The sequence below is a fragment of the Ranitomeya variabilis genome, chromosome 1 (assembly GCF_051348905.1).
Source record: "Ranitomeya variabilis isolate aRanVar5 chromosome 1, aRanVar5.hap1, whole genome shotgun sequence".
Classification (NCBI taxonomy): Eukaryota; Metazoa; Chordata; class Amphibia; order Anura; family Dendrobatidae; genus Ranitomeya; species Ranitomeya variabilis.
In genome coordinates, this window is record NC_135232.1 from 165,580,637 (window position 1) to 165,606,396 (window position 25,760).

At 42.5% G+C, this 25,760-nt stretch overlaps 1 protein-coding gene across 3 annotated transcripts in view; it reads right to left on the minus strand.

Moving 5' to 3' along the window:
- Window positions 1-25,760, minus strand: part of MCC (MCC regulator of Wnt signaling pathway) — a 452,211-nt gene that overhangs the window by 125,591 nt on the left and 300,860 nt on the right. For all 3 annotated transcript variants that reach the window (XM_077290460.1, XM_077290469.1, XM_077290479.1), the window contains 3 exons: window positions 23,881-23,994; window positions 11,409-11,551; window positions 4,037-4,179 (listed from right to left, as the gene is read on the minus strand). In XM_077290460.1, the coding sequence (XP_077146575.1) occupies window positions 4,037-4,179; window positions 11,409-11,551; window positions 23,881-23,994 (400 nt within the window). The remainder of the gene's footprint in view (window positions 1-4,036; window positions 4,180-11,408; window positions 11,552-23,880; window positions 23,995-25,760) is intronic.

The window sequence follows — 25,760 nt, forward strand, 5'->3', positions numbered from 1 at the left end:
GTGGAGAGGGGTGAATATTCATTACCTTAATGAGCAGGGGACACAAGATCGCTTGGTCGGAAGACTGGCACTGGAAGGAGATGCAGTGAGGACACGCAGGGAAGATAAGTAGGATGTGTGCTGGAAGTCGGTGGCTGCAACTGTGCGGGCTATAACAGAAATGAATGTTCACTTCCAGCGCAGTAAATATTAATTTCTCTTTAGCAGTGGGCAAAGTTACTCCTGCCTCTGTGACCCGCTGCTCCCCCTCCCCTGCCGTCTTTCTGGGACAATGACTCGTGTATAAGCCGAGGGGGGCATTTTCAGCAGAAAAAAATGTGCTGAAAACTCAGCTTATATACAACTATATACGGTAACTAATATAGTTTGGACTGCAAGGTCCCCAACATACTCAGGTCAAACATATGCCAAGAGCATACTCTTTTTTTGGAGTACATTTGCCAAATTAATTCTATGGACAGTAGTGTGTGCATCAAGAAATGTTTCTTGTGAATTTAGCCTTTTTTCTTACATATTGAAGTGGGAACAGATCATTTGATGCTGCCTTGAGCGTGTATGGCTGGATCAGTGGAGTTAGTTAGGAAATCTGTACAAGGGACTTACCTGCAGCAGAATTTCCAGAATGGAAATTCTGTAGCTAAATTCACAGCAGCAAAAAAATGCAGAAATGCACTGCAGAGGGTTAACTACACAATGAGGATTGCAAAAATATGAATTATTGATAGATAATCCACAACACCAGGATGAAACTTTGTGAGCTACAGTAACAAAGATGAACTTTAGATGGAAAATCCAATGCATATACACGTAACCTTCCTAAATTTGGCACCACTGCATTTATTATTGCTGTGACACACCGATCAGTGGATGTTCCCAGCTCACAGTTCATTAGTGGCTTTCCTTTCAGTTTGTACATAAATGTGGAGAAACTCTGAACAGATTGGCTCATTCTCTGGTAGACCAGAACGCCCGTTACATGTGTGCCCATTGATATCAATGGAATTTACCATGTAAGAAACGTACGGGTGCTCACATATAATTAGCATGGGCTTAGCTGCTAAAACTCCAGGCAAACGACTCTAGCTGCTGGATCTTGGTGTGACCAACAGTTTGACATTGTGGCTTTTTTTTTTTTTTTAACAGAAAGTGTCATCCAATTTAGCCTTCTACTTTACCAATATCACCTATAACCTACGGTAACCCTCATTAGAAAATATTACTATATAAATTTGTCCCACATTCTACTTTTTTCCTAAAAGAGACATTTGTGCATATTAAATGTAATTATAAAAGCCAACAAAAGTCTAAACCTAAGAATAGAATCGGAGTTGTTTCGTGGGAGCCTTTATTGCTTACCGGACGGAATTCATCACTCAATAAAAGTACAATGTGACAAATAGTTCAATATGCGACAGTAATATAAAAGTCATGCACATATGCTCAGCATACGGTCTTATATTAGACAAAAGCAGAAACATACTTTCCACAATGGAAACATTCAGGAAAATAGATGATGTGGTGCCAAAAACTGCAGTAACCATATTAGTCAACAGCAACGATGGGTGACAGAGATACTTTACAACATTTAGCTGCCCATATGTTAGTAAATAAAAAGAATAGATTTCAATAATATTCTTCATTTACATGTTTGAAATGTAGAGCTGTTTATGCATTTGGATCCTCAAAGCACCACTCCAGCGTTATTTCTTTATTTATTCAGCGCTGGAGTGGTGCTTCTAACCTAAAGTACCTGCCCGTAGTCTTAGGCTATGTGCACACGTTAGGATTATTTGCAGGTTTTTTCCCGCATTTTTCGGCGGTTTTCCGCTGCAAAAACTCTTAAAAAACGCATCCCATAAATTTCATGCATTCCACAATTTTTGTGCCCATGCTGCGTTTTTTTCCGTGAATAAAAATGCATTGTGGAAAGAAACGCAGCATGTTCATTAATTTTGCGGATTTGCCGCTATATTATTGCATTGGGAAACACCTGGGAAACTTTCCTGAACGTGAGCACATAGCCTTATACTTACTGGCAGTGTCTTCACCTTTTATGCTCCTGTCTCATGGTGCCATCGTGGTAAAGCTGCCTCTGCTCGCCGCTTTGGAGAGTGCACACTTGTGGCCTGTGGAATAACAATGCCGCCATCCCAAAATGTCAGTCATGAAGCGCACAACGCCCCCAACCCAAAAAGTAGGAAGCAGCGCTCTCCTGAAGACTGAGCATGAAACCACCCCTTTAATTTCCTGTGCCTGTTTGTAGATCTCTGGTTCTCACTGTAATGGGGGATGACTATGCATGCATGACCCCTATCTGCCTGCTATCTTTGTTACCAGGATCAAGGGGTCCCCATCCCAACCACGAATTGCTAATTTGCATAAAAATAAATTTGGTAATGTTATAATGTCAGTATTATTAATGTAGTGACATTTTAACAGTTTTTGTATCTAACACTTGACAGTCACACTTACAAGCCATCAGCACTCAAGATCAAATCGCTTCCAGCATGGAAAATAGTTATTAAAATGGACATTACGTTATCGGAGCAAATCACTCAGTGACAGCTGTCACTCAAAGCCTACAATGTACATAATCCCCTAGAGACCATGTCAGCTCCCAGGAGAAGAGGACACCGACACCGGCAAAGATCACAGTTATTCTACGGGTGAAGAAATATCAAAAATGGGAAAAAGGAAACCACAGGACAAACATGTACAGCTGATATGTGTGGGGGGCAGCATCAAAGCTAAGTTTCAGGGGGTTATGTCAGCTAGGGAACACCAAGAGTGGAGAGGTAAAGGCATGGGCACTGCCAGTCCAGCTGTGGCTACTGAATACGCTGGCAGAGATGCCAGCCAGGCTCAGTTCCAAAGCAGCATATTGATTTTTCAATTATGATACTCTGCACTTGGACGCATACGCTTCCGGAGGTTAAAATGATCGTTTCCTCCTTATTAATTCTGCTTGGACAATTGTATTAAAAGAAATGCCATATCTGTCGCTGTATGAAGAAGCTGGCACTTTGACAAAATGCTGCAATTCTGACTATCTAAGCCTTGAACATGTCCTATACCCGTTTAATAAGTGCGTAGCCTTCCCTGTAATCTGATCACAGACATTAGAATGCAGGGAAGCGTAAAATAAAATCTATATATATATAACCCCCTAAGCCGTTTTTTGACCGTGTGACTGCACCTTAATCAGAGGTAAAAGCCTTGAGGGATGGGTGCAGTGTGGAATCTACCTCAGATGCCAAATAATTTGCCGTGCCATTATTAATATTCATCAGCATGTTTAATGAGAAGCTGTCCTTGTCAGGTGGAGCGCTGTACAACAATCCTGAAATGTGCAGCTCCCAACATTAGCAGACTATAGTATAGAGCTAATTCTTGATGTTACCAATAGACCGAGAGCAATAAAGGCTTTTTTTCTCCTTCTGTTGTTCAAAAATGTGATTTTATTATTGCCATTTTCTTTATAATAGCACACAGAGCTACTAAAACATTTTTATATTCTGTCCTCAATTGCGGTACACTTTGTACATAAGTGAGCTGCTGGTTTTGGTTGTCAGGGGTAAGTGGCCGATACTTTGTGGCATTTTTTTGTCTTCCAACATGTCCAATAGCTCAGAGCTGCACTCTACCCCACATTCGGCCAGGTAATTATTGTATAGTGCCAGTGACTATACTTCCCTGAGCGCCAGTCATCTGACTCTGGAAGGGAACGTATGGAGAGATCAGTAAAACTGCGGCTGTGGAAACCCATGGACTGGAATACAGCTTTTAATTCAGGATCTATATGCAATGAGCAAAGGAACTGTACAATTACTTAACACTCCATACAGAATATCTGTAAAGTGGTAGAGGACTATTGCTGTATACAATTACACAATAAGCATATTGCACATAAAGGCCAATCTGTTCCCGACCCTGGATATTTAAGCATTACCCAGCCTCGCTGTTACACCAGCATATGTCTGTATAGCACAACATATTCTCCACTCATTTTCATTATGACCTTGTGATTTGCACTCACCCATATCCACTGTGACCATTGTGGACTGATTCTCTTGCACAGAGACGGAGGTCTGGTCCTGGTCCATGCTGCGTGAGTCATCATTGGTTTCAAGCTGGCTGTGACTGTGCTCTGACCGAAGCTCAGAATACTCATCTTCCTCTCTGCAAAAGAAAGCCCGCACATCACAGCTCATTCCTCACAGCATGAGACACTTTCACAAAGATGTTCAAGGTGGAAAGTCTCCTTCAAGCTGAAACAATGATTACCACGAATAAAACAGACTTTTATTCCTAAGTAAACCAATTTACAAACCTTAAGACTATGTTCACACGGCTGAAACTTAAAAGAAATTCTGCCTCCTGCCTACTCCAAAATCTGCATGTATTCTGTCTTCTGTTAATTTCAATGGTAACCTGCACTGTAGTTTCTATGGCGCAAAATTTTCCATCATGGATTTGACTATTTTGGGAAACCTTTAGTCTTTTTATCCTAAACTGTGTTTTGTACAATAGCCTCAAGGTTCATCCTGGTCAAAAGGATGCCTGGGAGATACCAAGAAACACATGTACGTTGCCCTTTGATGTTCTAATGAAAATCATCGCTCTTTCTCTTAGGGCACAAACAAAGAAAGACAAAAATGTATCTCTAAACTCCAAGATGCCCGTTTATAGGGTCTCCCAAGTATCTCTAATAGAAATTAAAGTTTTTCTTCACTGTTTAGAAAAGTTTTGCATTGGCACATATAACAAGCTGCTGCAGAACTTCATAACTCACACCTGACCGTATAATCTCTAAGAGTGGGAGCTGTTAGGCTATAGTTCTGGATCTTTAGGCTTCGTTCATTTAGCTTTTTTTTGCTGCTTTTTTATGCAATTAAAAGCTGCTTTTTGAGTTCCAGCAAAAGTTATAAGATTTCCGAAATTTCATGCACATGCTTTATTTTCCTGTGTGAATTTGAGAACTGCAGCATTTTTTATATATGAAGCCTGTCAATTGTTTCAACGTTTTGTCACCCTTAGAAAGCAATGACAAAGTGTAAAAAAAAAAACACTGAAAAAGCAACACGCGACAACCATTTTGCTGCATTCGATCAAAAAGACGAATAGGAATAAAAAAAAAGCTGAAAATGTCATCTTGTCCAGCAAAAATCAATCCACTATACAGCTCAATCAGTAGAAAAATAAAAAAAAGTTATAGCTCTACAGTGCAGCAGTGCAAAAACAATTCTGTTCTATAAAAATAGTTATTGTGTAAAAGCATCAAAACATAAAAAATTTATATAAATGAGGTATCGCTGTAATCGTACGGACCGAAAAATAAAACTGCCTTATTAGTTTTACCAGACGTGGACGAAACAAAAAAAAACAAACCTGAATTTATGTTTTTTTGTTTATTCTGCCTCCCAAAAATCAGAATAGAAAGCGATCAATAAACGTTATGTGACCGAAAATGGTACCAATAAAAGCATCAACTAGTCACACAAAAAAACAAACCATCACATGACTGTCAGAAATATGGAAAAATTATAGGTCTCAAAATCAGGCAATGCAATAAAAAGCAATTTTTAGTGTGTAGCAGCAGTCAAATATAAAAAATAAATAAATATGGTATCGCTGTAATCGCACCGACCCAAAGTATAAAGTCATCTAATCACTTACACCGGACAAAGAACAGTGTAAGAAAAATACATAAAACCAATTCTTGACCTGCTCTTGATTTTATCATTCTGCCTCCCAAAGATCTCAGTAAGGCTCAGCTCACATTTATAGTGCACTCTACACTGAGCACTTATACCGGGATTTCCGTGTAAGGATAAGTGCCCACGATCAGTAATTGCTGCAGGTTTATGGGGTTTCAATGTACTCCAGAGAAATAGTACAACAAATTTGGAGGTCCATTTTCTCCTGCTATCCTTGTAAAAATGAGAAAAATTGGGGCTCAAACATTTTTGTGGGAAAATTTAACTTTTTGATTTTCACAGTTCAATGTTGTAAAATTCTGTGAAGCACCTGTGGGTTCAAGGTGCTCACCACACATCTAGATATATTCCTTGAGGGGTTTAGTTTGCAAAATGGGGTCACTTCTGGGGGGTTTCTACTTTTTAGGCACATCAGGGGCTTTCCAAATTCAATATGCCACCCGCAGACCATTCCATCAAAGTCTGCATTCCAAAACATCACTCCTTCCTTTCCGAGCCCTGTCGTGAGCCAAAACAATAGTTTTCCCCACATATGTGGTATCTGTGTATTCAGGGGGCTGAAATATTTTTGTGGGAATTTTTTTTTTTTTTTTTTTTACAATTTTCACAACTCAACATTATAAACTTCTGTGAAGCACCTGGACGTTCAAGGTGCTCACCACATCTAAATTCCTTGAGCGGTCTAGTTTCCAAAATGGGGAAATTTGTGGGGGTTTTCCACTGTTTAGGCACATCAGGGGCTCTACAAACAAGACATGGCATCCGATCTTGATTCCAGCCATTTTTGCGTTTAAAAAGTCAAGCGGTGCTCCTTCTCTCCCGAGCCCTGCCATGCAACCAAACAATAGTTTCCCCCCACATATGGGGTATCGGACGTATGTAGGAGGAATTGAACAACAAAGTTTGGGGGTCATTTTCTCCTGTTAGTCTTGTGAATAAAAAATTGTGGGCTAAAGTAACAATTTTGCGAAAATATTGATTTTTTCCTTCCACATTACTTTAAATTCCTGTGAAGCACCTGAAACTTCTTAAATGTAGTCTTCTATGAGGGGTGCAATTTTTAGAATGGTGTCACTTTCGGGTATTTTCATATAGGCCCCCAAAAGTCACTTCAAATGTGAGGTGGTCCCTAAAGAAAAAGGTTTTGTAAATTTTGTTGGAAAAAATGAGAAACTGATGGGTCAACTTTTAACCCTTCTAACTTCTCAACAAAAGTAAATTATATTTTGAAAATTATTTGCAGATTGAAACTAGAAATGTGGTAAATGTTATTTTTTAATTATTTTGTATGACATAACTTAATGGTTTAAAGGCATAGCAATTGAAAGTTTGAAATTGAGACATTTTTGCAAAATTTCAAGTATTTTCACAAATAAACGGAAGTCATATAGAACAAATTTTACCACTATCATGCAGTAAAATATGTCACCAAAAAACAAATTTCAGAATCACTGGCATCCGTTGAAGCATTCCAGAGTTATTACCTCACTAGATGGAGGCCCGATGCTATTGCATCGGGAGGGTGGTAATCAGGGCCGGCCCGAACGTATAGACGAACTAGGCGGCCGCCTAGGGCGCCGACCCTAAGGGGGCGCAAGAGAAAAAATAGAAAAAATTATAAAAAATCTTTTCAAAAGGCAAAAGGTGTATGGAGCGGAGCTGAATGTGTATGGGGTATACGGAGCGGAGCCGTGTGTGTATGAGGTGTACGGAGCGGAGCCGTGTGTATGAGGTGTACGGAGCGGAGCCGTGTGTATGAGGTGTACGGAGCGGAGTCGTGTGTGTATGTGTATGGAGCGGAGCTAAATGTGTACGAGGTGTACGGAGCCGTGCCGCGTGTGTACGAGGTGTATGGAGCGGAGCACGTGTGTACGGAGCGCAGACGCGTGTGTAGGAGTAGCTATGTGTGGCCATTATACGGTACGAAGTATCATGTGCGGCCAATATACAGTATGGAGCATCATGTGTGGTCATTATACAGTATGGAGCATCATGTGTGGCCATTATACAGTATGGAGCATCATGTGTGGCCATTATACAGTATGGAGCATCATGTGTGGCCATTATACAGTATGGAGCATCATGTGTGGCCATTATACAGTATGGAGCATCATGTATGGCCATTATACAGTATGGAGCATCATGTGTGGCCATTATACAGTATGGAGCATCATGTGTGGCCATTATACAGTATGGAGCATCATGTATGGCCATTATACAGTATGGAGCATCATGTGTGGCCATTATACAGTATGGAGCACTGTGTGGCTATATTTTTTTGTTTATAATTATTCTTTATGAAACAGTGTGATCAGCAGTGCTAAATGGGTGTGGTTGGGACGTAGATATGGGTGTGGCTAGTTATGAATGGGTGTGGTCAGAGGCGTGGCCTAAAATTTGCCTTTGTCCCTCTTTCCCATCTTCAAAAGTTGGGAGGTATGTTAAAAGTAGTAGGGGCGCAACAAAATAGTTTCGCCTAGGGCGCCGTAATCTCTCGGGCCGGCACTGGCGGTAATGTCACGACGGGGGCAGGCTGTGTAGCGTTGAGAATCTCTTCACCCCATGTAATCACCTACCTATACACTCTCTCTTTCCAGGGTGGATAAAAATCAATGTTTTTTTAAAAAAATCAAAAAAATCGGATTTTTTTGATTTAAATCGGATTTTTTTGATTTAAATCGGATTTTTTTCAATAAACTGCTTTTTGAGGAAAATATTTTACCATCCAAAGGTTCTTCCATCATGAGATAAAGCTGAGTTGTTTAACTCAGTAGAATAAAGGCTGTATATGTGTAACATTCACAATGCCATGCTCTTCCAGAGGTTTCTGTAGGATGCTTGCTGACTATCCAACAAGTTTGGGCATGTCAACTGAATGGAAAAAGAAACTAAACCAAAAGTGAAACCAAGCTAGAAGTGTGGAATTAAAGGGGCAGTATGAACAAAATGTGGAGGCTATTAATAGTTTATACAATTAAGACATGCTGCTTTTAAACACCTACCTATTGCCATATAGTAAAACAAAAAAGATTTTTACTTACTTTGGGGTCCCCCCCTCACCCTGACGTTAGATCGTTGCCCCTAGTTTCGTCCGTGTAACTATGGGCGCACATGCGCACTGCTCTCACTTCTCATTTTAATCGTGATTTATATTAAAAAAAACCTTTTGATTTAAATCAGTGATTTAAATCATGATTAAAATCATGATTTAAATCGATCCGATTTAAATAGAAAAAAATCTTTTGATTTAAATCGTGATTTAAATCATGATTTAAATCGGCGTGATTTAAATCAATCCACCCTGTCTCTTTCCCTTTTGTGAGGTAAAATATTGTTTAAAAACAGTCAGTGAAATATTTTACCTCACAAAATGAATCCTCTGTGATCTGCTGTAATGTCAGTATTATCTTTTGCTTCCTCCCCTGTCCAGGAGATGTGGTATGCTCTGTACACGGTCAGACACACACAATTTTTAAAACAAACTTTTGTTCGTGGGAAAACCCCTTTAATGTGACCGGCTTCCTCTGCCTGTAGAGACGTCGCGCATCTGCCGCCGGGATCAGCTGATTTACTGTGCCTGCGCGGAATTCGCAGGAGCAGTAAATCAGACCGCCGCCATCTTTGTGCAGACAGATAGCAGCGGTCACATTAAAACTGCGCATGTGCTCCTCCTGTACAAAGATGGCGGCAGTAAGTGAATCATTCAGCTGATCCCGGGGGCGTGCTTGCGACAGTGTTCCGCTGGTGGTACCGCGCAAGAGGCTGTGTGCGGCGTATACAGTGTGTGGTGCGTACGGTGTATACAGTGTGTGTGTGTGGTGCGTACGGCGTATACAATGTGTGTGTGGTGCGTACGGCGTATACAGTGTGTGTGCGTGGTGCGTACGGCGTATACAATGTGTGTGTATGTTGCGTACGGCGTATACTGTGTGTGTGTGTGTGTGTGTGTGTGTGTGTGTGTGTGTGTGTGTGTGTGTGTGTGTGTGTGTGTGTGTGTGTGTGTGTGTGTGTAGCGATGGTGTTCCACTGGTGGTACTGTGCGTGCAAGAAGCTGGTACCACCGGCAGTTTTAAAATTGAGACACCTATCACTTGGGTGTCCCAATATGGTGGTCGGTGAACTTCCGCCACTTGGAATTCTGGTATCCAGACACATCTAGACAGAACAGGATGTGAAGACATTACAAGACAAGTACATATTAAGATAATGATACTGTTCATAATTGTAAAATTTAACCTGGTCATGACGGTGAAAACAGGCGCGGGGGTGGGGGGTGTTGTGGGGTGTGAAGGCGTTAAGTCTTGCACTAAGTGGTGCCACATGAAGCAAGAGGCTCTATTGGCGGCATGGCAGATGGCAGATGCGCCCCATTAACACACACTGAGGTGTCTTGAGCAACAAACTACTCACTTATGGTCTTACAAAGGGAGCGGCTCATCCATATTACGCATTTGCACAGATCTATTATCGTTACAAATTTCTGCATTTCCTTTCCCAGATTATCAGCCATTAGTAAGAGGGGAGTTGTCCGTGTCACGCAGGATATTCAGGGATCTCCCAGGTGTCTGTGTATATTAGCACACAATTGGTGCCACTATCAGCCTTAGTTTATCTTCTAGGTGAAGTTCACACTCCTCCCTCTATTTTCCTCTTGACTTCTGTAAGAACTAGAATTAGGAATGACAAAATAACATTTCAAACAAACTGTAACAAGAAACAACAGAGGAAACTCCCTTATAATTATCTTCACGGTTAGATTCCTTTCCTACGTGTACGGTCCCCACACTGTACACAATGACACTTTGTGGGGCACATGAATAATATACATTAACCTGTTAGTCATAACCGGGAACACTTAGAATATAGGAGATGCTCTGTTACTGGCTGCACACAAAGCACCATTCTGTTTAACCTTACGGCATAAAACACAGGCAAGATGACAGGCTCATTTTATTTTTAACACACCAAAAGCTTAAAGGGAACCTGTCACCAGGTTTTTGCACCACTATTTGAGAGCAGCATGATGTAGGGGCAGAGACCCTGACTCCAGTGATGTATCATGTACCTGGGATAGGTGATAATGCACTGATCATTGGGGGGTCCGAACACTCGTCCCTGCAGTGATAGGAGGAATGGGGACTGTAGCAGCAGTGCCAATGCTTCACTGCTGCCATCTGCATTCTCTCGGCTTTTCCTGGCATCCCCATAGAGAATTAATGGTGTGGGTGTTGAGCATGTACACTGCTGCTCTATTCTAATGGGCCCGAAAGTACCTTGTTTGTGGCAGTCCAAGTAGTCAGACACCCACCGATCAATAAGTTGTCACCTATCCTCAAGATCTGTGATAACTTGTATTCGCCGGAGAACCCCTTGCATCCAAAACTGAGCAACTTTTAAAAGAGTTTTTGATGTTTTTTTTTTTATTTTCTGCATATGCAGTTTGAGAAACTCCTTCCATAGAAGACAGGCATCAAGATGTGATATCCTTGATGTAAAAAATATTGAAAAATTTGACGGACACCCTAATATAACAGAGTAGAGGTTTGGGAATTATTGCAAAAATATGCACCCCTATGAAACAAAATAAATGGAAAGAGTTTATGGTCATGAGCAATCAATTTAAAATCCAAGGATGTATTACAGCATTTTAGAAACACATTTAGCAACTAAGAAAGGGTAAATGAACATTACCTAATTGTTGTCCCCTGGAGGCGGTCGATTTTCTTGTTCAGCTCTGCGATAATGCTGTGCAGCTCAGTGATTCTTTCTTCATAGCGCAATGTTGTCCTCTCTTGGACATCCTCATGTTCCCTCATCAGATGAGACTGTTCACACTAGTAAAAGTAAGGAAACCGTCATTATAAAAATAAAAAAACACTAAAGAAAACATGAGGCAGAATTGCCAATCTTGTATATTTTTTTCCATGTTGTATAAGGGTATGTGTCCACGTTCAGGATTGCATCAGGATTTGGTCAGGATTTTTCATCAGTATTTGTAAGCCAAAACCAGGACTGGAACAATTAGAGGAAAAGTATAACAGAAACATATGCACCACTTTTGCATTTATCACCCACTCCTGGTTTTGGCTTACAAATACTGATGAAAAATCCTGACCAAATCCTGATGCAATCCTGAACGTGGACACATACCCTAAAAGTCTAGCCTGAATATACAATGTGGCTTTGATGGAGTCCATCTGTCAATCGTCTAGTCCAGGCTTACACCTCCCATCGGTCGGCTTCCTTTATGCTAATACGCTGGTCCTATATTTCACGACGTTCCCCTTCCTGGTAAACTAAGCCCCATCTCCATCTAGGCCACTCCACCTTGACAAGTGAAGCAAAAAGATGGACTAATACAATAACTGATGTACGGCACGTGCCGGATTTCTGCCGCACCGGGATTGTGGCGCATTCAGTTCTGTAATTCGGCCCTATTATCTGCATCTGACAGTAAGGAAGACTGCGAGTCATTTTATTCATGTTCCTTTTTATTCCTCTGCCCCACAGAAAAGTAAAAACACAAAACAATGTTCATGTATTATTTTAAAGGCACGCGGTAGAAAAGCATTCTCGTGACAAATTCTAGATGGTGCCAAAGAAAACAACTACTGTAATTTACAGTACAGAAAGCAATGGCTTCCCACTGAGAACGTTCCTATGTACAGAAGCTATAAGTAACATAAAACGACATCTCAAAAATGAAACAACCCCTTTTTGCAATGATGTCACAACAGTAACCCGCTGCTGCCCACGGGTCCTGCTCCTCGCACCCACATCTGATTGTGCGAGATGAAGTGATGTGTTTCGAGGCTTTTCTCCAGCTGCAAAGCGGCGGCCATGAATGGCTATCTGAGCAATACAATGATGACTTTAGCCCATCAAAATGGGAGTCATTCCTGCATTCTGTCTTACCTCCTCTTCCTCCCCCAACCCCTCCTGTTACGGGTACCAACCAAGCATGGAAACCATCTAGATGCATAATTAGGCATATAGACAGTGGTGCTCTTCATGAGATAACCACTTAAAACTGATCTGTCACATTTCACAATATAAACTGAATGCATTACTAATTAGGTCTCTTGGACTTGATGAGGTTTGTATACTTGCTATAAAATCCATGTCAAAATAGTTGAATAATCTTGACATTAGTTTTAGCATTTTAGAGTCTAGCTAAATAGTGCAAGAGCTTATGAGTCCAAGAATGGTATATTGAATCCTCTGCCCATCCAGCCTGCCAGCTGCTTCTTGTACTGAGCAGTGAGAATTCTCAGCAGCAGCAGCAGGGAGGAGGGACACTGAGGGGCGGTCAATCAGGCAAACGTGGGCATAGACGGAGTTTATACATTCATGGCAGAATTTACAGTGTTTCTTACAGAGATTTATTAAGTACACTAACAAATATATTGAACACATGCGGAATCACCGCATCATATTCATAGACTGTGTTATTTATCTTGCGGAGACGGAGACATGCTGCGGTCGGTAAAGACACGCTGCATGTCCTGATACGCAGGGCCGCTGGATGCCGCCCTGCACGCATGGTGGAGATGGGATTTCATAAAATCCCCTCCACTATGATGTAACATCTGGATGCTGTACGCAGCGTTCAATCCGCAGCAAATCCTGAACGTTTCCTGGCTGTGGAAACATAGCCTAATGAGTGTACTGGAGCGTCACCAGACTACTTAGCGGCTGCTCCCAGGTATTGCTGATCAGTGGGTGTTCCGGTATGACGCGCCGGTCTGATATTGAAAAGCTATGTTTTTAGTGGGAGACTCCTTTAATCTGGAGAGTGAGGCTACATGTAGATACACTATACTGGCAACGTGTGACCATGGAGAGAATAGGAATCTATAAAATCCTATGGACACTACGCCTCGCAGAGATGAGAACTAATTATTATTCTGGGAGACTCCTTATCAGGGTTACATTATGCGTAAAGATGATGGAAAATGACATGTTTGCAAAATGTTCTGTCAACACTTCTCACATTGACTAGCACTCTGCGGTCCCGAATGGCTGATTAGATTTTAGCACTGTCCACAGAATAATTGCTGGTGGTTTAATAAGCTGGAGATATTAATGCCGCCCAACATAACGAGGCACCAGGTCCGCTCTTACAGCTGTGCGGCGATTAATAATTCATAGATTCTCACAAGCACTAATCGTAACAATGGATAAACCAATTCCACCATTAAGATTTCCTGCCTCGGCTAGTCAATTGGTAAAATACAATGAACTAAAGAAAAATGCAGATCTAACCGTAAGTGGTGACGCCGAAACACAATCAAGAACTGCAATACAAATGGACACAAAGATGCCGCTGCCTCATTCTACTCATATGTACGCATCTTGTTAATGGCCGTTCCAGGTATTAGCGGTGTGTATCTGAGATAGCATGGCTCTTCTTCAACATGGAGCAGCACAATCTATACGCGGACTGGTGTAATAAAGTTAGATGCCTCGATTAATGAAATGTTCTTAACATCTTTAGACAAAATATATAGAACACAAACATGAAAATGAAAAGTAATAGTCGTTTTAATTTTTAGGTCAAATATTAAATCACATAAATCTTATTGTCCAATGTAAAAGTCTGTCTTGCAATGTGTAGCTCAGCTAGGGCAGCAGTTAGGATAGAGTCACAGTTTTCTCCGCAGATCTAGCAGAGCTGAGCTGTGTATAACCCCTGTCACGGGTTCTTTCTCCGGTATCAACAGAGCCAGTGAAGAGTGAAAAACTCCAAGACCTTTATTTAGGCAAAAGTACGAAAGGTCCATATACGCATATACGGTCCACCACACAAAGGATAAAAATATTCCAGAACACAAATGCTGTTCAGTTACAGGATAAAAGTCCAACAATCCAGCACAGAGGATAACAGTCCATATTCCCTTCTTTCTCTCTCTAATGTGCTGTGTTCACTTCATGGTTCCAAACAAACTGATCTGTGTCTCACCTTCCTGATATTTTAAGTCTCCCTCCTCATTCACAGGTCAGGAGGGGGAAGGTCACAGGGGCTCATTGTCTCAACAAGCTAGGTCAACATGTCATTAGCATATTAGCAAACATTATTCACTGACCCTGTGGAGAGATAATGGTACAGGAATGTGGGGAGAATATCAGATGGCAAATAACTCAACACCATGAAAACAAGCAAAACAGAAATATACACAAAATGATACCCACATAGCATATCACACCATCACAACCTCTCCCCCCTCATAATAAGTGAGCAAGCCATGAGGCCTACACAGACCTCTGCTCAATAGTTTATAGTTTCTTGTACAGTGGCAGGGGTTGCAATAATCATGAGCACTTGTTTTCCATAAATTCCCGGGTCCTGGCTTTATGGTCATACCAGGTTTTTTGTCTGGACTGGGCCGTTCGTTGATGTTCATTAGCCAAGGTAGCTAGCTGGGTGAGACAGTCTCTGAACTCTAGAACGTAGGGAATGATGGGTGTTCCGGTATCTGCGATATCTCCCTCCAATTGTTCTTTCAGAAGAGTGAGAGGCCCACGGACCTTCTGCTCCCACAAAATGACTTTGCAACTCCCCAATGTCATTTCCAAGGAGGATATCTGCAGGAAGTCCTCCCATAACTCCAATCCAACACAGTTTTTCTCCAAAACCAAAATCCAAACGTACCAAAGCTCTCTGTATATATTTGCGGACACCCCCCGCCAGGACAATGGGAATTCCTGGACCCTGGTGAATTGCCTCGGGTCGAACCACACGGGGGTCAGCGATAGTCAGGAATGCCCCCGTGTCTCTAAATCCCGACACTTTGTATCCATCAATTAAGACATCCTGCAGGTGGCAATGCCGTTGCTGTGTATTTCTGATGGACAAAGGCCGGAGTCCGTACACTCCAGCAGGGGTATCTATGGTGCCGTGGTCAGTGGTCCACTCTGGTGGGGGTAGCTCTTCCTCAGGCGGGATGGAGTGCACAAGATGCACTGGACGAGGTGGGGCTCCCTCCGAATCCTTGAGGGACAGCCAGACTGCAAATGTCCAGGTTGCCCACACCCGTAACATCTCTTCTCTGTGATACCCCCAGGTGGTGGTCGGAACTGTTGGGGCCCAGGATTGTGAGCGGTGATTGTCATCGGCCTGCGGCTGGGTGGAGGGGCAGATATAATCGGAGGGGGACGGGGCACGGGAGAAGGCTGTGGTACATTGTCCAGAAGCCTCCTCCATTACGGTCGGATAGTAAGGGCTTCATCGGCCAGGGCTGCAGCTCTATCCACGGTGCACGGCGTGCACTCCCGGACCCATTCCCGTACCTCTGCGGGGCACTTGGCAAGAAATTGTACTATAAGGAACGCCTGTATAACATCTTCCACAGTAAAGGCGTTTTCTGCTTCCAGCCATCTCCGACATGCCTGGGACATCTTGTGTGCATACATCCTAAACGATCCCCCCTTGGTGCATGGGAGGTCTCGGAACTTGGCCCTATATGAATCTGGGGTGATAGCATGGTAATCCAGGATAGTCTGCTCTACAATGTTATAATCCCGATTCCGCTGTGAGTCAATGGTTCGTTAAGCCTCCGCCAGGCTACCGTTCAGAGTCCCAATAACAAACGCATCCAGCCAGAGTGGGGCACCTCCATCACAGCACACTGCTGCTCAAAGTCCTTGAAGAACCCCTCCTTCAAGCTCCATTGCTTCTTGTCTCCGCTGTGCCCGGCGGGCAGCCTCCTCCTTGTACTCCTGAGAGACGCCTGGGCCCAGAACCGCCATCTCTTCTTCGTACCACACCACCCACTGGCTTTTTGGGGTGGGGGTCCTCATCTCCAGCGCTCGTCCTTCAGACATATGGGAGTAGGTGGTCTGGCTAGCACCCACCAGTAGATCAATTAAGGCCTCTTTAGTCAGTCCCTGGTAGTTCAGGCCCAAGTGTCTGGCTCTCTCCTGTAAACTGGATACAGTCCAACTTCTGTACTCACTCTGTGTGTTGTTCTCCATTAGGTTACGCTCTGTTGATCCCGCTGCTTGCCACCAGTTGCCACGGGTTCTTTCTCCGGTATCACACAATCAACAGAGCCAGTGAAGAGTGAACAATTCCAAGACCTTTATTTAGGCAAAAGTACGAAAGGTCCATATACGCATATACGGTCTACCACACAAAGGATAAAAATATTCCAGAACACAAATGCTGTTCAGTTACAGGATAAAAGTCCAACAATCCAGCACAGAGGATAACAGTCCTATTCCCTTCTTTCTCTCTCTGACGTGCTGTGTTCACTTCATAGTTCCAAACAAACTGATCTGTGTCTCACCTTCCTGATATTTTAAGTCTCCCTCCTCATTTACAGGTGAGGAGGAGGAAGGTCGCAGGGGCTCATTGTCTCAACAAGCTAGGTCAACATGTCATTAGCATATTAGCAAACAATTATTCACTGACCCTGTGGAGAGATAATGGTACAGGAATGTGGGGAGAATATCAGATGGCAAATAACTCAACACCATGAAAACAAGCAAAACAGAAATATACACAAAATGATACCTACATAGCATATCACACCATCACAACCCCATCCACACCACAGCTTTCTGTGTACATTGTATTGAGACAGAGAGCTGCTAATCAGTGCTGGGGGTGTGGTGGGACTAGGAGGCACAAGGCAGCTTGCCCTGTAGTGATAATCTACTGCTTATAAAACACTGAATGTATTGAAGCAGCAAAACATGGTCCAGTAAGTGATACATTGCTGGAATCAGGGTCTCTTCCTGCATCATGGTGCTCTGCAATTAGATAGCAAAAACCTGCTGATGGATTTCCTATAAACAATAACCACTTAATTGTTATGCCAAGAACAGAAGCGCAGCCCCAAACCGTGATTTGTCGTGTCCTTCAAGCCTCCTGGTGGAGTTCACGCCCCAGCCACAGGACACCAGCAACCATTACTGAGCTTTCAGAGGAGTTGTGCCTACACCAGTGCGGTACCTTTGGTGTGGGGGGCGCTCTGTTTCCCTACAGTGTTTATCTGCCTCCATGTACATGGTGGCCAATGTCTACGGAGGCTATACAGATCTGGGCTAAAGAGCTGTTGTCAGCAATGGGCCGATACTGGCCATGTTAGCAAATTATTGACCCGGAAGGCAGCGAAACCATGATGATTGGATGTCACAGCTCTCAATGTGATATCGCTCATCCTGCACCCTAAAAGGGAACAACTGCAATATTTCCATGTCTGTGTATCTCTATTTTCTTCTCCCACTTCTATTCTATGGTGCATAATGTCTGACCCGGCCTGACTCAGGATCTTGGATAGTCCATGTAATAAACCCAGCCTGACTTTCTGATCCTGCGATCCAGTGCTAATTTTGGACCTGACGTTAGTGTGCCTGTTGCAGCCTCGGGTCTGTTATGACCCTGTCTTTAGACCACTGTCCTATTACCCTTCTGACACATCTTCTGGAGGACCGAGAGCTGGGTATAGAGAATATAACAGCCGTATCGGCCCTGTGCACAGAGAATCAGCCCTAACCAGAGAGAAGAAAGAAAGGTCCTGGCACTGTCCGTGCCCAACAAATGTATACACGACTGCTGCCATGTTACTAGCCACCTGGGCCCCCCTTGTGTCCGAGTGCTCCAGACAAGTCACGTTCAATGCCAGCCAATTGCTACACAAATAAGAGTGGGAGAAGAATGGAGACCTGAAAATTAATAGAGACACCACATCATTTCACTTCACAATCGGCAGTAAAAACCCAACTAGCTGCAGGACGACTGCGGTGATAATTTATAGGTATGTGGCGTGACCGCTCCGAAGATGAATGTGCACTTTTCCTCTGCTATGGCCTTGTACACACTATAAAACCCCAACTTATCAGCCATCATTACACCACAGCAGTCAGTATCTTCCAGCAGAGGTGAGATTTATTACAGTACACCCCACACATGATGACTGAAGTAGGAGACGGCAGGGATTCTATTGTATCACAGAGCAATAGCAAACATCCACAGCAATCATTTCACTGGAGCGCACAAGTAAATATCTTCCCCTTCAGAAAACACACATTCATTTGGTACAGGGCAAATAAATGTTTTTACAGTCATGACACAAATATGTTTCATAAAACAGCGATAATAAAGAACATGTTATCAATATGTGAGGTCATCAGTCAAAACATAACACCAGCAAAAACTTATATAGTACACTTGGTAAACCGATCCGTGCAAAGACGCGTGAAAAACAGTCACAGTATGGAAATGTCCAGACACAAGAGGGATCTAATGCAGAACATGCAACTAAGAACTAAAGGTTCCTGTGGCTTCTTAGCTGTCTGACTTATAGAGAATCAGTCAGCAAGTTTTTATGTAATTTGAGAGCAGCATGATGTAGGGGCAGAGAGCCTGATTCCAGCGATGTATCACTTACTGGCCTGCATGCTGTAGTTTGGATAGAATCCCCGTTAGCAATCGCACTGTATTTGGATGTACATCGGATGCTAGGTGTGAAAGATCAGATTGTACTCGCATGACACTCGTCCGACTTTGCAGGAACAAAATTGGACCGATTTTAAACTCGCTAGTGTGACTCCAGCCTACGACAGAGAGGGAGGCTCCCAGGAGGAATAAAGTTCATTTCCTCCCACTAGTTGGACTTTCAGTCCGGCGACCGGGCAGCTTTAGAATGCGAATAAAGAAGCACTCAAAGTTTTGCACCTACCACTGTCTTCTCCAGGCACGTATATTCTCATATACACAGGTTTAGTGTAGAAAAAAAAAAATGTCGTATCTGCTGGTTATTAGTGTTTGGAAACATGACAGGTTCCCTTTAATCAACAATCATCCTTGCAGGAGACACAGCAGAGGAAAAAAGTGTGGAAATGCAATTGCTACTTTTCAGGGACATGTCCCTTTGTCGTCAGGCAGCAACCCTTTGAAAAGTCCTTAAGAGTCTCAACAATTAGAATTTCTGGGGTGCTGCTAGTTTTTCCACTATTCCGCCTGTGTCACTGCAGCAGGCATGACGGCGTCATTAGAGTGCGCCTGCTGCGGAGCCTTAGTGAGCGGAGCAGGGACTGGAGCAGCGCGCCGGGGAATGGGAGCGAGGTGAGTAGTCTGTGTTTGTTTTCAGTCATTCACTTGCCGGGCTGTGGAGTCAGTAAGACAGACCTCCGACTCCTCAATTTCCCTGACTTCCAACTCCTGACTCTCCAGCACTGGTCACTACTGAGCATGTGCATAAAGTGCAGCACAGACTCATCTCCACTAAAGGCCCAGATCCTTAGATCAGGAACAGAACAGACATTTCATAACTTTCCCAAATTATGAAACATTTACAGCACATCCTGCAATTCCTACTGTACCCAATGCATTATATATTTTAGGAGTCAAAGTAAAGTGCATTTTCTACCAACTCCGACGCCAACTCCATGACCCTGTTCACTTGTAGGGGAATATAAGCACCCATCATTATGTATTAGGGGTCATACTGTGGAGGTCATCATTCTTTGTTGAGACTGAGGATCTCCACTCTGTGTTGGGGGTCATACTGTGGGGGAGGGGTGGGTAATCATACTGTGGGAATCATTATGTGCTTGTGGGGGATCATACTTTGTAGAGGGTGAGATGGGGGCCATCACTGTGTTGGGGGTTTGTGGGGGATAATATTGTAAGAGAGGACTATAGGGGCATCATACATTTTTGAGGCTGTGGTGGCCATCATAATGTATTGGGGGCTGTGGGGTCATCACTCTGTATATAAGAAGCTGTAGGGGATCATACTGCATGGAAGCCATCATTCTGTGAGGGATCATACTTTTTTGTGACTGTGGAGACCGTTATGCCGTGTGGCGAGCTGTGAGAGTCATCATATTGTGTTGAGGGCTGTTAGGGATCATAGTGTGTGGGGGACTGTGTGGGCATCTTTCATACTTTCTGAGGGCCATCAAACTGTCTGGTAGCATACTTTTAGTGGGAGAGGGTCACACCGTGTGTGGGCCATCATTCTGTATATGGGGGGACTGAAGGTTCCAGTATATTGTGTGGGGAGCGGTGGGACCATTAGGCCATGTGCACACGCTGCGGATTCCATTGCGGAATTTTCCGCAGCGTTTTTGATAAATCCGCAGTGCAGAACCGCTGCGGTTTTTACTGCGGATTTATCGCGGGTTTTATTGCGGTTTCCGCTGCGGTTTTTCACCTGCAGTTTCCTATTGGAGCAGGTGAAAAACCGCTGCGGATTCCGCACAAAGAATTTACATGCTGCGGAAAAAAACCTGCTGCGTTTCTGCGCGTTTTTTTCCGCAGCATGTGCACTGCGGATTTCATTTCCCATAGCATTACATGGTACTGTAAATGCATGGGAAACCGCTGCGGATCCGCAGCAAAATCCGCAGCGTGTGCACATACCCTTATACTGAAAGTGGGGGCTGTCGGCACATGAAGAACAGAAGCAGTAAGATTTAATGTTCTTTATAAACCCTATAAGAATTAGCTAATTATATTGTTTGATCTGCTCAATAATAATCGCGGGCAGGGTCCTCTCTCCTACTGTACCAGTTATGACTTGTATTGTTCAAGATTATTGTACTTGTTTTTATTATGTATACCCCTCCTCACTTGTAAAGCGCCATGGAATAAATGGCGCTATAACAATAAATAATAATAATAATAATAGGCAGCAAAAATAAAATAATGTTAATGACAATAATGAACAGAATTCTAATTTCAAAGTATTGGTTTGGCCCTCCAGTCACTATCTGTCAAGGTGCCCTATGGAAAAATTAATTTCTTACCCCTTTTCTAGGTGACGTACAGTTTTGGAAACAAATATTGTAGATCTCCAGCAAAGGATGAAGATACAGTCTTGCAGAAACCACTGGTGTGATCTACTGACATGACGCTACACATCCATGGGGTTCTCCAAAATGACAGCACTCAGATCCACAATTCCCTGAATCTTTATACCAATACGGTTACATCCCGGGGGAAGCCCAGCCTGAGTGAGAACCACGCTGTATCGGTGACATACAGAAGCACCGGATTTTATTGTGGTTGCTGATTTGGAGACCTGCATGGAATTACATTTTGATCTCCATGCTAGCTTTGTGGCAATGGTGTTGCCGTGTCCGCCTGTCCTGCAGATGTCTCTTCACAATGTCATCAATTACTTGTCGATGTAGGAGAATTACGATTACACAGGATTCATAACATACTGAATTTCTCAGAATAAAACTAGCACAATCTTATTAGGCTTAGTTGTGAGGGCTAGACAATCTTCTTTCTTCCAGTCCAGAAGACACAATGGGTGGCTTTCAGGAACCTCTTCTGCCAGACACACCTTCCTGCTCAGAAGCCATTTCACAAACCAATCTTACAAGACTTTCCTCAGAATTACAAACCTCATGAAACTCTTACGTGGACTAGAAGAGCCTGCTGTAGTGTTTGTAAGAGTGACAACATCTGCCGGCAGCTGACACCTTATAATTGACAAATTCCAAAAGAGGCTACACCCATTAACATCTAATAACTCGCACCACTCTGCTGCCCACCAGCTTTTAGAAATATTTCCCACAGTCTGTAGGTTTACACATTGGGGCATTTTACGGAGGTTTTAAAATAAACAATTTGAGCGTAACAACAAAAAACAGAGGACCTCTCCATGCTGCAATCAGTAAACTTGGAAGTGGACAGAAGCGCACAGAGCTGGAAGGGGCAGACGGGTCCTTGTGAGCGGAGGAGAGTTTAGGTCTACAATACACCTACAGCACCGGACGGCACTTTCGTGAGGCCTCACTCAGATCACTTGTACATGTCCTAGCCGCATTTCTCATGGATAGAACCGTACCCATTATAGCCGTCGGGGCTCATCACACGTTTTTTTCAGACTGTATGTCAGCATAAGATTCATGGAGACATGCCTGTGTTTTTTTTTTTTTATATCAGAGTCATGGATTAAAATGACCCATATAGAAGTCTATGGGTCTGTCAAAATAGCACGCAGCACATTGGACCATTCTGTAGACCATCCATTTTTAAAGGGAAGCCATCAACAGAAAGTTAACTATTGTTTAAACTAGGTAATGCTGTTACATTTATTTTTCACAGTTTCAGCAATTTTTTTTTCCATATTACATTCTGTACTGAGAATAAAAAATAGAAATCTTACAATTTTCACACGTGTCACTGGAGGGCTTTTTAGACTCATACTTCCTGTTATGCACATGGACATTAGCCACAATTAAGAGATTCCAACCCTATAACCCTATCTTTTCTATTGAAGCATCTAATAAGCGTGTGCAAAGGTCATTGTGAATGGAGGGGGAGCAGGTCAGCTGTGACATCACCTACTGTGATTGGTGGATCCCATGTTATCAGCTGTGTATAGAGGTGTTACCCGTCACTGTAATCCTGCCTCTGATGATAAAGAAACAGTTGAAAACTCTTTATGAAAGGACAGTTAGTGCGAATCTAAGGGGGAAAACGTCAGCAGCCACTGTAAAATTTGCCAGATTACTCATTTTGATTTTTAATAAAACATTGTCTTTTGTTTTTAAAAACAAGTAACACAAAATCTTGAATCATACAGTAGGTCATTTTCTGATGACAGTTTACCTTTGATATCATAATGAAGAAAAGCAGTTGATGAGACACTGAAGTTAAAAGTGGACATACTGAGCAAACAATGAAAAAAAATCTGATCCAAGGTCCCGATGAGAAATAAACTGTGTTTTTTTCTGGTACATGGAGGAAAAAAAAAAAAGATGTCTGAATGAGCCTTTGGAAAATATGTTTTTTAAAAAGGGAAAATGGGGGGGGGGGGGGGGGGGGGGGGAGAAACACAAAAAATGATTGCCATGTGGTATCTGTGTATGGAATAAGAGGCTTTTGGGGAGAAGCGGTGTAGCAACAGAAATCATTTAGCGGGGCACCTTCTGACATAGCGCCGCAGTTTTTTGCTGCAGGTTCCAACAACTCTTGACGCCCCTTCGGTGTCCTTTGTAGGAAGCCTGCCAAATGTGTGTCACACACAGAGGATGTAAAATAATGCAGCTTTCTCCTTAGTTCAAGTGGATTGCTACATAATTAAATTAAAATCCAGTGCAGAACAAAGGAACATTTTTCAATCTGTAGAACAAGTCCTTATTTAATCCACTGATCGGGTTTAAAAGATTTTAGATGCAAAATGTGAGGACTTACCTGAGATTTTGCAAACTTCTTCTCCAAGACGTCCCTCTCACGCTCCGTTTGCTGAAGGCGCTTATTTAGCTCCACTATGTCTCCTTTTAAAGAAGCCAGGGCTGCTAGATGGAGCTGGAAAATAAAGGAGACAAGAATGAGCATCAATTGTTTTGTTTTTTTGCCATTTTATATTTCCTAAAGAACAATATAGTTTATACTTAAACGCACTACAATGATGGACATAAAACCAAGAAGATGCTCACATGGAGTTGGTGAGTTCTAAATCTAAATTTTTGCTTGTGTCCAGGAAAAAAAGGACAATTTTCATCAGTATGGTCATCTGTATTCCGTGTATCATTCAGGGCTTGTGCACATGTTGCAGATTTGGTGTGTCTTTGCTATGCAGATTCGCTAAAACCAAAAGCCAACAAAGTGAAGGAGAGACCGGAATGGTCATGCACACGTTGCTTATTTGTTACTTGCAGATTTGGTGCAGCAAATAATGTGCAGCATGTCAATTCTCTGTGCGTTTTTTTTTTCCACCAATGACTTCACTGAAATCAGCCAAAAACGCACGAAAAAAAAGGTAAAAATGCACGTTTTTTCCAGCCAAGAGATGCAGAAATGTCTGCATCCATTTACTCAACTTGTGCACATCGCTTCATAGGTCACTTATTCACATCCATATGGTATACGTTTTCATACATAACACTGGTCAACAGCATTTTTGGTGCCAAAGATATTTCATCGAATTTAGGGTATTTTTGGGGTGCTGATTCTGAATATGTCATCAGTTTTGCCAGATTGGCTCAAGTTTTTGACATTTTTGGTATCTTATTTATAGCACTTGTTGGTAAATGTGACGCATCATCTCATTAATTTCTTTGGATTAGTACTTGAACTGAGCAGTTCTCAATATACGGTAGTTTTGTGTTAATTAGTGTTCTAAAAGTTTGTTCATAGCTTGATTTTTGCACTAACTTTATGTTGTTGTCTCTTTTCCAGTGAAAAGCATGAACTCATCAAGAAGAAGTCGTCTTAACGATCCAGACTCATTCTGTTACATTTGTGGTGAATACACACTGCCAAAACATAGAAGAAACATAACAGACTTCGTAAAAAAAGTGTATTTTGCCTATTTTGGGGTTATGCTTGGGGACCAAGACAAGTTTTGGGCACCACACATAGTGTGCAAAGCATGTATCGAATTATTACGAAAATGGAGCAAAGGACAAAGAAAAAGCTTCAAATTTGGTGTTCCAATGGTGTGGAGAGAGCCAAAAAATCATCGTGATGACTGTTATTTCTGTGCAGTGCAAGTGCAAGGATTCAATAAGCATAAGAAACGAAAATGGGAGTAACATGGAATCTGCAAGAAGGCCTGTCCCTCATTGTGAAGATGTGCCTGTACCTGTGTTTACCATAAATAACAGTCATCATGATGATTTTTTGGCTCTCTCCACACCATTGGAACACCAAATTTGAAGCTTTTTCTTTGTCCTTTGCTCCATTTTCGTAATAATTCGATACATGCTTTGCACACTATGTGTGGTGCCCAAAACTTGTCTTGGTCCCCAAGCATAACCCCAAAATAGGCAAAATACACTTTTTTTTACGAAGTCTGTTATGTTTCTTCTATGTTTTGGCAGTGTGTATTCACCACAAATGTAACAGAATGAGTCTGGATCGTTAAGACAACTTCTTCTTGATGAGTTCATGCTTTTCACTGGAAAACAGACAACAACATAAAGTTAGTGCAAAAATCAAGCTATGAACAAACTTTTAGAACACTAATTAACACAAAACTATATTGAGAACTGCTCAGTTCAAGTACTAATCCAAAGAAATTAATGAGATGATGCGTCGCATTTACCAACAAGTGCTATAAATAAGATACC